The 13,985-nt window shown below is 43.7% G+C and overlaps 2 protein-coding genes across 6 annotated transcripts in view; one reads left to right on the top strand and one right to left on the bottom strand.

Moving 5' to 3' along the window:
* SS18L2 (SS18 like 2) overlaps positions 1 to 13,985 on the top strand; it is a 283,426-nt gene that overhangs the window by 135,431 nt on the left and 134,010 nt on the right. The window lies entirely within an intron of this gene.
* WTIP (WT1 interacting protein) overlaps positions 1 to 13,985 on the bottom strand; it is a 55,962-nt gene that overhangs the window by 10,339 nt on the left and 31,638 nt on the right. For 3 of the 5 annotated variants that reach the window (XR_008331801.1, XM_053399315.1, XM_053399314.1), the window contains one exon: positions 8,724 to 8,791. Coding sequence is in view for 2 of the 5 variants with exons in the window: in XM_053399315.1 (XP_053255290.1) it covers positions 8,724 to 8,791 (68 nt within the window). In the remaining 3 variants the exon portion in view is untranslated. Of the gene's footprint in view, positions 1 to 8,719; positions 8,792 to 13,985 lie in introns of those variants that run through there. The other 2 variants (XR_008331802.1, XM_053399316.1) reach the window with 2 other exon arrangements.

Here is a 13,985-nt window from a genome sequence, read left to right as displayed (position 1 = left end):
GCTGGTCCCTTATTTTCAAATCTGTAAGTTGACAGCTATGATTTAGTCTTACATGCTAAAATGGATGTAGTCTTCTTCCTACCAAGGAACTTGGGAGTGTTTGGCCTCATGACATCTTTGCAAGTTAGCCAGGGAAGCTGTTCTTTTTGAAAAGTGCGCCAGAATTCAAGACTGCAGTGCGCAGGGATTTAACTCAAATCCAATATCCGGGGGTGGGGAGAGCATGCTTGGCAGCTGTGGGGTGCCTATCGGCAGGTGAGGCCCAACAAACTTTTCCATAGCCCAGCATGAACTGAGTAACCAGGGTGCTCTGGGGGCCCTCAGCAGATGAGTCCATTGAAAAGGTTTCCCTGAAAAATTGAAAGCAATAATGCACAACTGTCCTACACTTTTAAGGAATCATCAAGATCTTCTCTGCTGTCTTCCCTTCTTGCTTTGCTCTCCTCCTTTTTATCCCACCAGGAAAATGAAGCACTAGCCTCCAGAAGGCATGGGCTTCTGGCTATAGCGGTGACCATCTGGCCAGCATGTTTCATGAGGCCATGACCTCAGGGCTGAAGAGGAACAGGTGGGAAGGGCAGACGGCAAAGGATTATCAATGGTGTAAGCCTAGCTAATTCTCCAAGCCTGTCACTGTGAATTTAACTGAACCATCTGGCTGTCATTTGATAAGAAAGGCAAAGGACCATTTATTGATTAATAGGGGACAGAACTCCTGAAGAATCAAATGGCCTTGGAGGCAGGTTGAAATCATTTATGGTCCCTGGATGGCCATAAATTATGCTATTTAGTGGAGAAAAGAGGGAAGCTGATACAAAATCTATTTTCTATGTGACTAAACCAATTGCATTAAGCCCATATTTTGTGTTTAATGGAATAATTGAGTTTGTAAAAGGAGGGGGAAGGGGGGGAAAGTTGTTTGTAAGAGATGATTTTCCCACTTAAGAAAATAGCCACAAATTCAACAACTGTTTTGGGATTTTCTGCCGTGTTCTGGATTTAACACCCATCTCCCTGCTGTGTACCCATTTGGTGGCTAGAGGAAGGCTCAGCTGTCAGAGCTGACTGGAAGGACACCTCCAATCAAACAAACTCTGAATAGCCTATCATGGGGGGGGGGGTGCCTTTGGATTGGTGTGTTAGGCTGTAAGCCACTCAGGCAACAATGTTACTAAGCAACATTATACAAATCTGATGGATGGATGGATGGGTTTCCTATCACTGTTTTGAAATTTAGCCTTGAATATATATGTACTAATTTTGAACACACTGTATTTTAAACAGACTAAAAAGAATCTGATAGAGTTTATACGTGAAATGAACACAGGGCATCTAATCAACTAATATTAAAACAGACTCATTATAAAATACACAGAAGACATACTCCTTCCCTCTACATTTTGTGAATGAATTGTTTATGGGTGTTTTGTTTTTGTTTTTTAAATTGAATTATTCATCTATTAAATGTTGCTTCAAAGGGGAGAATACAATCTCTTCTTTTTCTTTTTCTTTTTCTTTCTGTATAGCATACATAGGAAAATTTGTGATTAGTGATGCATCCTTGTGTATTGTTGTATATTGTATATTGGAGTGGGTTGTTGCGTAAGTTAATGTTGATCGTTGAATAAAGTTTATTTTAAAAGCAAAACAAAGGAGAGAACACAATCATGGATTTTCATACATTTAGTAAAGAACAGAAAAGGCAGAGGCTAGAAAGAGAAGTATCTTAACCTCAGGATTTCCTCTGAGAAAATGCTTTCAGTTCATTATCATGCAACCTTTGTACCTCCTTGCCTGGGGTTCTAGATCAGCCCCCACCCCAACCAGGTGCCCTGTAGATATTCTGAACTGCAACTCCCTAGGCCAGAACTACCAATTTGGACTACAACTGCCTACAGCTCCAGCTGGAAAAGCTGTGATGCTGGAGTTGATGGGAGGGGTAGTTCAAAAGAGCTGGAGGGCACCAGGCTGGGGAAGACGATCTAGACCAGGGGTCAGCAAACTTTTTCAGCAGGGGGCCGGTCCACTGTCCCTCAGACCTTGTGGGGGGCCGGACTATATTTGGACGACGACAAATTCCTATGCCCCACAAATAACCCAGAGATGCATTTTAAATAAAAGCACACATTCTACTCATGTAAAAACACCAGCAGGCCCCACAAATAACCCAGAGATGCATTTTAAATAAAAGGACACATTCTACTCATGTAAAAACACGGAGATTCCCAGACCGTCCGCAGTCCAGATTTAGAAGGCGATTGGGCCGGATCCGGTCCCCGGGCCTTTGTTTGCCTACCCATGATCTAGAGACCTAAGCCTAAAATGCTCTCCCTTGCTCTCTGTGTGTGATGGCTTGTATAAACCCCCCAACCCCAAACATATCCCACATCTAAGAATTGTGAAGTGAAATTTAGAGTGCAAACAATAAACCCTTCTGAGGCTCCTGACGCAGCATAACCACTATTTATTTGAATGGCTTTGTCAACATTTAAAAGACCTTTGACAAAACCCATAATGACACCACCACACACCTAGCCTAGGATAATGATTCACATAATGCAGGCTTGCACAGGCAAAGTGCTTTCCAATTCAGAACTTCTCACAAGAAAACCCCATGACTGTCTCACTGTTGAGCAGAAATCTCCAATGAGACTTTGCTCCAAAGAATACAGAGAGGCAGCGTCCCCTCAGCCAGCTTACATTTATCAGCATTTCACCCTGTGTTTGGACCTCAATTTTATAAAGGACTGTTTGGTCCAATGTGCAAAAAGCTCTGCTAAAATAATCACAGCTTTGAGTATAAATCCTTCATCATAAAGAGAAACAACTCTCATCTTTTTCAGGCCAGTCTACCTTTTCCTTCATGTGTTTTCTGCATTCTTACAACCAGTGCCCTCCATCATTACTTTTTCCCACTTGGACTTTTTGTTTTGTTTTTGCAGTATAGAAAAAAAAATTATGCTGATTTAACACTGCACAAGTCATCAGCAAGCTCCTCTGTGACTGGAAATTCCCCCTTTATGATTTTTTTTAAAACCCTTTGATAGGCAGACCTCCCAGTTTTGCCCAGAGGCTAAAGGAGCTGAAAATCTAAAAACTGACTACATGGCTGGCTGCTCTCCTGTTATCTACTCCAGCCACAGGGTGCCTCCCCATCTGATCTCTTGCAGTTCCATTTCTTTTGCTTTTCTTTTTGCAGATGAGCTCACTTCTCTTTCTCCTTAGCACTGTTTTACACCCTATGAGGCATTCTTGTTAAATGGGACATAGCAATGTAAAAATAAAATAAAAATTAAGTAGTCCCAAAGAAGGGGAAAGAATACATAGAATCTTAGAGTTGGAAGGGATCCCAAGGGTCATCTAGTCCAACCCCAATGCAATGCAGGAATCTCAGCTAAAGCATTCATGACAGATGGCCATCCAACCTCTGTTTAAAAACCTCCAAGGAAGGAGAGTCCACCACCTCTTGTGGGAGTCTGTTCCACTGCCAAACAGCTCTTACTGTCAGAAAGTTTTTCCAAATGTTGTGTCGGAATCTCTTTTCTTGCGGCTTAAAGTTCAAGTCCTACCCTCCAGAGCAGGAGAAAATAAGCATGCTCCCTCCTCCATGTGCCAGCCCCTAAGTTATTTGAAGATGGCTATCATATCTCCTCCCAGTCTCCCCTCTTCCAAGCTAAACATACCCAGCTCCTTCAAGCGCTCCTCAGAAGGCTTAGTTTCCAGGCCCTTGATCATCTTGGTTGCCCTCCTCTGCACACGTTCCAGCTTGTCAACATCCTACTTAAACTATGGTGCCCAGAACTGGACATAGTATTCCAGGTGTGGTCTGACCAAGGTAGAAGAGAGTGCTACTATTACCTCCCTTGATCGGGACACTAAGCTTCTGTTGATGCAGCCTAGAATAGCATTAGCTTTTTTTGCTGCTGCATCACACTGTTGACTCATGTTAAGCTTGTGGCCCATCAAGACCCCTAGATCCTTTTCACATGTACTGCTAGTAAGCCAGGTGTCCCCCATGCTAATTTGTGCATCTGGTTCTTCCTGCCTAAGTGCAGAACCTTACATTTGTCCCTATTGAAATTCATCTTGTTAGCTTGCACCCAGTTCTTCAATCTGTTACGGTCATTTTGACATTGTGGCATTAGCTACCCTCCCAGGTTGGTATCATCTGTAAATTTGATAAGCATCTCATCAATTCCTTCACCCAAGTCATTTATAAAGACGTTAAACAACAACGGGCCCAGGACAGAATCCTGCAGCACCCCACTTGTCACTTTTTTCCAAGATGACGAGGAACCATTAATGAGTTCTCTTTGGGTTTCGTCAGTCAACCAGCTACAAATCCACTTGACATTTACCTCGTTCAACCCACATTTTACCAGCATCCTTGTGAGAATATCATGGGGGACTTTGTCAAAAGCCTTACTGAAATCAAGATTCACTATGTCCACAGCATTTCCCTGAACCACCAAGTTTGTAATTCCATCAAAAAAAGAAATCAGATTGGTCTGGAATGACTTATTTTTGAGAAACCTATGCTGGGTTTTAGTAATCACAGCATCATTTGCTAAATCCTCACAGACCGACAGTTGAATTATCTGTTCTAGATCCTTCCCTGGTATCAATGTCAAGCTCACTGGTCGGTAGCTACCTGGGTCTTCCTTTCCCCCCTTTTTGAAGATGGGGACAACATTTGCATGCCTCCAGTATGTAAGGACCTCACCTGTTCTCCAAGAATTCTCAAAGATAATAGGCAAAGGCTCTGAAATTACATCCACAAGCTCCTTTAGTACCCTTGAATGCAGCTCATCAGGCCCTGGAGATTTGAATCCATTTAAAGTAGCTAGGTGTTCCCTTACTACCTCTTTTCCTATCTTGGGCTGCAGCTCCCTCCTTAAATCATTTATTCTGTTATCACCAGGTTGGACAGGCTTCCTCAAACTTGGCCCTCCAGATGTTTTGAGACTACAATTCCATCATCCCTGACCACTGGTCCTGCTAGCTAGGGATCATGGGAGTAGTAGGCCAAAAACATCTGGAGGGCTGAGTTTGAGGGTGCCTGAGATTGGGCATCACTTTCCTTTTGGGTGAAGACAGAGGCAAAGAAGGTGTTGAGTAGTTCCGCCTTTTCTCTGTCACCCAATAGCATTTAACATAATGTTGAATTATGTATATCAGTGGCCAACAGGCAAAGTTGGACCTGATCTGTGCACTGTATATTCAGAAAGCTGCAACCTCAACAAGCATGTTTTTTCCTGCATCCACTAGAACTTTAAAAGGAATGTTGACGTATGTAAGGATGAAGAGTAGAGGTTTTTGCATGAGTTTGTGTTTTGTATTGTTTTAAATGCATCAGCTACTTTTCTGGATTTTAATTGCTTTTGCTATATTTATTGTCTTGAAACAATTGATTAATGGTGATGATGTTAAGAGGGGTGTGGCTGCTATTTGCCTGTAGCTCCTTCCCAGAACTCCTAATATAACTATAAGAGAATTGACATCACACGGAGGAGCCAGGAAAGTAGTGAACGGCTGGTGTGGAATTTAGCTATAGGTGTGCTTGCAATGAAGACTGACACTGAGCTGGATGGATGGCATGAATTGTTCAGTTGCTTATGAAGCTAAGTGTTTTGCAGTCCGACTTCTGTGAGGGAAGGGAAAGTTGCCAGTTTGACTGCGGCTAAAACCTCACACAAGGGCAGGCTAAGACCAGGAATTGCTCCCATGATGTAGAGATGCCAAGACGCAGCAGGCCCCTGAGACAAGGGGGCAGGCCTGTGGGGTGGGGGTGGGGTGAGAATCCAAATACACTTGCCCAGAGCCTCAGAAAGCTAAGATGGCTGGGAGAGGTGGCCCAAAGGGGCCAGCTGCTTTTTTGTTTTGAAAGACTTCCACCCCAGGCCTCAGACAAGTTCTGCACGGGCCTGCAAGGAGGACACAGAGCAAGGAGTGGACTTGTGTTGAGGAAAAGGGCAGGAGGCCAAAGGGTACTTAGGCAAGAAGTGGCATAAGAAAGAGTAGGCTCTAAAGAAACCACACAGCACTTAAGGTTTAAAAAGGGCTGTTTCTTGTGGAGGTTGGGAGAAAGAGACAGGTGTGCTATGGAGGCTCATCCAAAACAGTATGATGCAAGGAAGAAGTGGCTAAGTTTAGATTTGAGCCTTTTATTTAGGACGGGGGGGCTGTCTATTCTCTGGTCCATTTCAAAAAAGTTGTCTGGTGGTCAGGTGTGTATTTTGTCATCAAAGGACAGCTCTATGAAAAAGTGGACAATGTGGGCTGCACAGCCACCAAGCACACTGAACCCAGCACAGCTGGGATGTGACTTACAAAAAGCCAAAGAGGTATGTTAGCATACTAGCATACTTCCTCCAAGAGCTGGAGTGGACGCTGCTTGTTGAATTTTGCTGCACTTCTTATACTTCCTGGACAGGGATATATTTACTTTATTTATTATTGCACCCGTATCCCATCTTTTCTCCAAAGATCTCTAGGCAGCAAACACACTTCTCCCTCTCTCCATTTTATCCTCACAACAACAACCCTGTGAGGCAGTTAGGTTAAGAGACAGTGGCTGGCCCAAAGTGACCTTCACAGTGGGCTTCACAGCTGGAGGGGAATTTGAACCCTGGTTTCCCAGGTCCTAATCATGAGCTACTTAACACTACCTGAAGCCATGCCAAAAAAATATTATTTCGTTTTTGAGACTTCAACCAATGTGGCCCCGGGTATTTCCTGACTCTTCTCTAGAACCCTGAAGAAAACTGTTAAGAAAGCTGCTTAAAAACAAAGTACTGTAATATATGAGACTCCGAGGATACCAAAGCATACTACAGAACAATCTACATAGTAACAGAGAACTCAATTCACCAAATGCTGATCCACAGGCAGCCAATGTATCAATAGGCTTTGGGGAACTCCAATGTTGCCAGACATACAACTCTAGGAGAGGGAAAAAACAATGGGACACCCACCATTGGGTGGGGAATGGGAGTGGCTTGGAAAGGGATGCAGCTGGCACCCTGAAGTTCACACTGCAACATTCTGTTGCAGGTCCCACTTGTGATGGACCAATGGCAAGAGAGTTTATTGAAGCTCCAATTCTGCAGATATTTCCAATCTCACATCTTCCAAGTCGAACTTATAATTGGCTGACTAAATCTCTCAGACTGTACTGATAACTTAAAATGCAAATGAGATGCAGCTTTTATTCCTAGCATCATGAAAGCCTGGTAATGAGCTCTAGTCCTCCAGCTCCTGCCATGGACCTCACTGCCAGACACTCTGTCTGCTTCAGTACAGTGTGGAAAACATCTCCTCAATCTTTTGCCAGTATCAACAGTGAGTTATTTGGCTTTTCTTTAACCTGGTATTTAAAGGCAAGTGGGTGGAGAGCACCCAAGTTGTTCCTGATTAAAAATAGCCAGCCATATTTCCTTTGCCTCTAATTACGCTGCAATTTATCGACAAAATGGAGGAAGAATGTCTAGTTGGGATTATTTATGAGAGCAAAAGGCAGATGGGATTCTTTTCCCTCTCTAATGAAAGAATGGTTCCCTTGCTGAATGCCAGGCCTGGTCCAACTGCCTAAGCAGCCACAACAGGCAATAGCAGCCACATTCATATGTAACACTAAGCTAATGACTTGTTCCACATTCAACGAAACAGCAGTTTCTTTTAGCAAAGCATGGCTTGTTTTCCATTGGCCTGTTCTTCACTGCCCACCTGATATCTCAAAGACCTTTGCAGCACCCTAATACAGCCATCACCCGTTCCCATCCCAAAGCTGGAAGCAGGATGAGGGTGACATGCAGTCACAGACTGTTTGCAGATGCCAAAGCCAAGAAGCAAGACAAACAATCTTTGTGCTCCAAGTTATCTGTTTGTTTCTGCATTAATAATCCACCAGAAGGCCAAGAGTTACAAGGAACACAAGCACAATTCAGTCCAAAAGAGCAGCAGCAATTATTATAAACACAAAATCCATTAATGGTTGTACAACACATATCTCCTAAAAGGTGATTGGTCTTATTTACCATGCAGTTGATTCAGCCCATGTTCTATGACAGGAGAAAGATAATATTCACTAATCATGTGGTCTACAAAGAGAATAGGGCTGGTGCCGGGGGGTGGCGAGGCTGGGCATTTCCCAGGGCCCCCCAAGACCAGCAGAGGCCCCACTGCTCTCCCATTCCCACTTTGCAAAATAGTATTCAAGAAGATCAGGTGCAGCCTTACGAGAATAATCTGCACGCCTCTCATCTTGCACTGACAGTATAGTGCCCGAGGGCCCCCAAAATGCAGAAACCCAGAATGAAATGGAGGGAGAAGACATTCCAAGGGAGAGGTTGTTGGACTAGCCCAAGGTCAGGATGGCAGATGTGTGGATGTTGCATCATTGCTGAGAGCAGCCTACTCGCCAGATTCTGGAATTCTTGTCATTATTGTTTGCTTTTCTGTATACACCATAATTGCTGCTTAAATAAAACGGTTACTCATCTGTCAATCTGCAAATTTTCCTTTGCTTGTGCTAAGCTCCCCACCGTTGGGGCTCACAGTGATGACAGACAAACGGAAGTTTCACAGGCCTCCCCTTTTGTTATGACTGGCATCCACCCTCCTAACCACAGATGTCTGAGCTGAGGGCTGCCATATTTTGTCATTTCCCTCCCCCGCTCCCCCACTGCCAAAAAAGACACAGAAAGCCCTAAAATCTTACTTACTAGGAAGTCTTCTTCACAGTAGACTTTTCCATTGACGTTGTAGAAGGCTTTCCCTCGTAATCTTCTTCCTGTTAAAAAGATTGCACAGTCAGAGCCATAATACCCCAACTTAGAAGTTGTTAGAAATAAGGAACAGAAATGGAGATGAGTGACAATTTTATGGATGACATTCTCTAGAATATCTTAGGAAAAAAGCCCCAATTAGTGCAACTGCAGAGATAATTTATTCAATGTCGTTGCTTCAGTGGTACCCATGGGGCACTTCCATTTATCTAGGGCAGGGCTCCCCAAACTTTTAGGGCCCAAGAGCACATTTTGACGTCAAAGAAACTTTTGTGAGCACAACAAAGTACCAGTTTCACAGAAAAGAAATGGGAAATGCTCAGACCTCCCACCACCACCACCAAAGAAAAAGAAAAACCAGGCAAAACCATTCATATACATATTACAAGTAAAACACGGGGGGGGGGGAGCAGGCCCCTCCCCACCTCCAAAACAACATTTCCAATCTAACATGCAAAACACTCACTCAATTTTAGAAATAAAAATTGGGATGCAGCAGGGGCCCTTGGCAGGTAACAAGCTCTTGAAGGCATTGGGATGACCACGGGGGTCACATTAGGAACCACAGATCTAGGAAATGATGAAGTCCATTTATTTGGGTTTAAATCACTGCTTATTTGGGGATTAATGCATTAGTGAATGATCCTGTTCATTCACCCCCTTATTGCAGAGTCACACAGAGATATCGCTCAGTGTCAACACATCCTTGAAAGTTATTGGTGTTATTAGTAGTGATGATGCGGGGCTTTTGCATTTTTCCACAGAAATGTTTTGTATTTCTCAAAAAAATGTGTTGCTTTGCAAAACTACTTAAGAGCATAATGAATACAATCCCAGCCAAACTCTGCTTTTTTCAAAGATTTAAAACAAGACACTTTCAAAATGACTGCCCCTACCAAGGGTTGGTAAAGATTTTGCACACTTGAAAAATTCCAGATGAATACAACTGTGATATCAAAATATACAGAAAGGGTCAACATACAGGGGACCTTGGTCTCCATCTATGCTTTCTTTTCATCTTTCTCAGGTATTGGGAGAGACACTTCAGTAATCTGCAATGGCTAATGATCAATACAACATAACACAAAGGTAAGATCTTCCAAGGACACTTCTGTTCACATGCCTCGGAGAGAGGCTTGTTCTTTTATTAGTTGTTTTGTAAATTTTTGTTGCTGCATTAAAAAAATAATAATCTCAAGACAAACAACAGAAGCAGTGGATGTGTAAACTAAAACCCAAAATACACGTAATCTAAAACATTATAATCTATGCAACTGCTCCAGAGCCTGAACTTTAGAAAGACACAGAAATGCTTCTGGGCCTGCAACTGCCCCCTTTCTCCAACACCCACCACAAGCAAGGGAGGCAGGAAAGGAGGGCTCCCCCCCCCTTTCTTGAGATGACACAGAAGCCCTAATTTTGCATCCAAGTGCAACAGCTTCCAAAAGCCTTTTGTTGTCATCTTGTACTCTGCAATCCTCTGCCAACTATCACAGAAGCTGCTGGAATTTGGGCTACATCAAAGACTATTTTCAGGGGCAGGGGGGGGGGGAGAAGGGAGATGGAAGGGCTGGCTTTGGCATCCCTCTCACTCACTTAAAAATGGCTCCTTTTCCCAGGCTCTGCCATGCCCTTCAGCACGAACAGCTTGTACTAGCTTGTTCAGAATCTACACCCAGATGGAGGCCAGCAGCGAGCAAGAGCTAACCTGCAAGTCAATGGTAAAAGAAAGAAAGAAATTTTGGGGTAGCATGGGGGAGTAACCTGTTTTGTTTTGTTCTTTTTAATGCACAAAGGTGACATGCTTGCATCAGGCATTAATTAACTTGGAAGAACCACGGACACCCCAGGTTTCACAATCAAGAGATAATTCAGACATTTGTCAGATGCATGGGCTTTGACACAGGAAGCAAATTAAACTTCTGATGAGAAGTCTCAGTGTTTGCATCCTCTCCCACCATTGACATTAGGGTTGAAACAGCTCCTTGGAGCCAGGGACCCATCCTTGTACACTTATGCCAGCCTTCCCCAACCTGATGCCCTCCAGATGTTTTGGACTACAACTGCCTAGCTAGGGGTGGTTGCCAGGAGCCCCATGGAGACATCCTGGTGGGATTGGTCAGAAGGGGAGGAAGAATGGGGCAAGGATGTAGAAGGAGATTCTCCCTTCTTTCTACAGCTTCAATTTACTGAAACTCACGCTCACACATTCTGGATGAAAAAAAGAACAACCCAGTCAGAATCTCTGAATGAACATTCTCCCTTGATGAGAAAGTGAAGGAAGTGGAATCAACCCAGCCCTTGCCAACCTGCCACCGTCCAGATGTTCCAAAACATCTGGAGGGCACCATGTTGGCAAATTCTGTCTCAGCCAATCCTTTTGCCTAAAAGGAATTCATGCAGTTGACTAAAATTAAGGCATCTAATAAACAAGACAGAACAGGTATTTCTGCCAGTGGATTTTTACTTTAAAACTTTAGGAACTGAAGCTGAAGACACCTATTCCATTCACTGTACAGTTGGCTACATGCTGGCAATAAAAATAATTTTAATCCATAACAGAACATGTAAAGAGGGGAGGCAGAGTTTGCTGCTCACTCTCCTGATGCAAAATAGGTATTTGCTGGTGTCCATGATTAAGGGGTCTGGAAATCTCCAAGGCCATATCAGTATAATGGAGCAGGAAGTATGCAGTCTTTTAAGGAAACTGGCAGGTTCTTTATGCTCTCAGCCTACAAAGCAAGTTTCTAACCCACATGGGATTCAGAGAAAAATCTGAGAATGTAAGTTGTTGTTTTTTTGCTGATAAAAAACCATGCACAACTGAAAACAGAGAATTTTTGTGGTCTGGCTTTCTAAATACATGCCCTGGTTTCCTAGACCATCCTGCCCTGATTCCATTCCCCTCACTTTTCCATAACCTTCAATACTTTTCTGAGTGTCTTCCAGGAAATCCCCACTAAACTCCCTACACCTGGGGAAAAAAGTAAAATGGCCCTCCATAGAAGGCTGCTAGGGCAATTCATCTGCAAACTGCATGAAGCACACATATATGAAGTACATTAACGCAGATTTTCTCAATTTGCATGAGACGCCCTAGATGGTAGGATGGTGGGTACTTCGTACTGTCCTAAAGCCTCCAGGTGTCAAATTCAGTTTTAGAAAAGAAGTTCAGCAGGTTGGTCTCAATACTTGAAGCAGCCCTGGAAACAAGTCCACAAAAGAGTCCACAAGAGTTATCATAGGTGAGCAAGTATTTATAAGTGTATCTTCAAAGATCTCAAAACAATTCCTTGTCACAATACACTGCCTGCCAGTATCAGGGCCTAAATTTGTCAGGAATTCTGTGAAAGTGGTAATTTTCACCAGGAATTTCTACAACTGCAGAATTGCCTCTTTATAAAGCAGATGCCACAAACCTGCATGCACTCTCCTGGCAAGGGATATAGTGCCACAACATGAAATACATTTTCCCTTATTCTCTGCAGCAGGATTTTCTTGGAGCCCTCAGCTCAGGAGTATTTCCCTAACACAAGGCTTCCTTCCTTCCTCCTCTTGTGGTTTTACCTGGATAGAACCCTCTGGCACAGCAACCTGGTTGGACTAGTTTTCAGAAATGCCCAGGATGTGGCTCTCCATTTCACACCTGCCCATGCACTTGGAGAACAATAGCTCATTTTGCAATGCCAGGCTGCAAAATTCCATTCAAGACTGGCACAGGCAAAGAGGGATCCTTATAGGACTATTAAGAAGTGCTTTAAAAATGCATTCAGTGTGCTGTTAAATCATGAGTTGCTCATCACATACAACAGCTTATTAAGAGGCAAAAATGTGTAATTATCAGGCATGGGACTAAGGTTATAGCTGCCCCGTTGGGGGCTCAAGAGTTTATCAACTGAAAGGTTAGAAGCGTTCATCAGTTGTTGAACAACCGAGGGACCCACATTACAAATCACATCTGCAGCAACAAAGCAGTCCCACTCTCCTTTCACCAAGATGCAGTGCAGTAGTAAATGCAAAAGCATCTGAAGGGCTCCAGCTTTAGGATGACTTAGGGTACCCCTACTGTGGTGTAGTGGTTAAAGTGTCAAACTAGGACCTGGGAGCCCAAGGTTAAATCCCCACTCAGCTATGAATTTCACTGGTAGTCTGGTAGCAACACCTCAACACCTTCCACATGCATCAGGAGGATTTTGGGAATCACATGGCAGGGCAGAATTTCCAAAAAAGATATGCTCTCCCAAGCCCACATTCCCAACATGTTCACACTCTTGTTTCAGCGACGTCTACACTGGCTTGGTAATATTCACAGAATGGAAGATGGCAGGATCCCCAAGGAAATGCTCCACAGGGACCACCAGGCCCATTGGTAGAACAACTCCGTGATACAAAGATGCCTGCAAACATGACATGAAGGCTGGCAATATCAACACCGCCATGTGAGAATCCTTTGCAGACGACCGCAGGGCTTGAAAACAAACAGTCAAGCTATGTATCTATAGCAGTGAGCAGTTATAGAGGAATGACTACTGGGAGGAACACAGATGGAAGAACTTCCATGGTGCATCTGCAGCAGCACAACCGGTCACCTTCATTTGCCCCAGCTGCAACAAAACATGTCTCTCCCACATCAGTCTCTACAGGCACAGCAACCTTTGACTTCATCTCCAAAGGCGTAATCCTCCATTGTCTCCCGAGACAGATGGATGCCAACCAAGAATTTTAGTATCTGCTGACTCTTTCTCTCCTCCTCCCAACTTTCTAGATCCGAACATGAAAGTAGTGGGAGGAGGGAATCAAACTCCATTCTCCTTCCAAAGTAAGTGTATTTGCTTTCAATCCCATGAATTTTAAGGGTGTCTGAGTAGGCCTTTTAGGATGCAGACAGAATTCAAAGTATTTCAGTAATGGTTCATATAGGGAGGATATTCCCAGCATTCCTTACTCCTTTAACCTCAAGAATAACATTTTTTGAGTGTGGGAAAGAAAAGTAAGAGGATTCTCGTGTTGCCTCTGGTCCTCCAGGGTGAGCCCAGACAGGAAACTGCGGCCCTAACAGGCTTCACAAGATGACTAAGGAAATTCCATGCCCTACACAAAGAATCAAACCAACTTCATTCCACATTTGAGACTTCTGTAGGGAACCTTTCAAGCATCTCTCCAGATCTGGAAGCCTGAGGAGACCTCCTTTGGCTGGCT

This window comes from Podarcis raffonei, chromosome 8 (assembly GCF_027172205.1).
Source record: "Podarcis raffonei isolate rPodRaf1 chromosome 8, rPodRaf1.pri, whole genome shotgun sequence".
Taxonomy (NCBI): Eukaryota; Metazoa; Chordata; class Lepidosauria; order Squamata; family Lacertidae; genus Podarcis; species Podarcis raffonei.
This window is presented reverse-complemented; position numbering and strand designations above follow the sequence as displayed.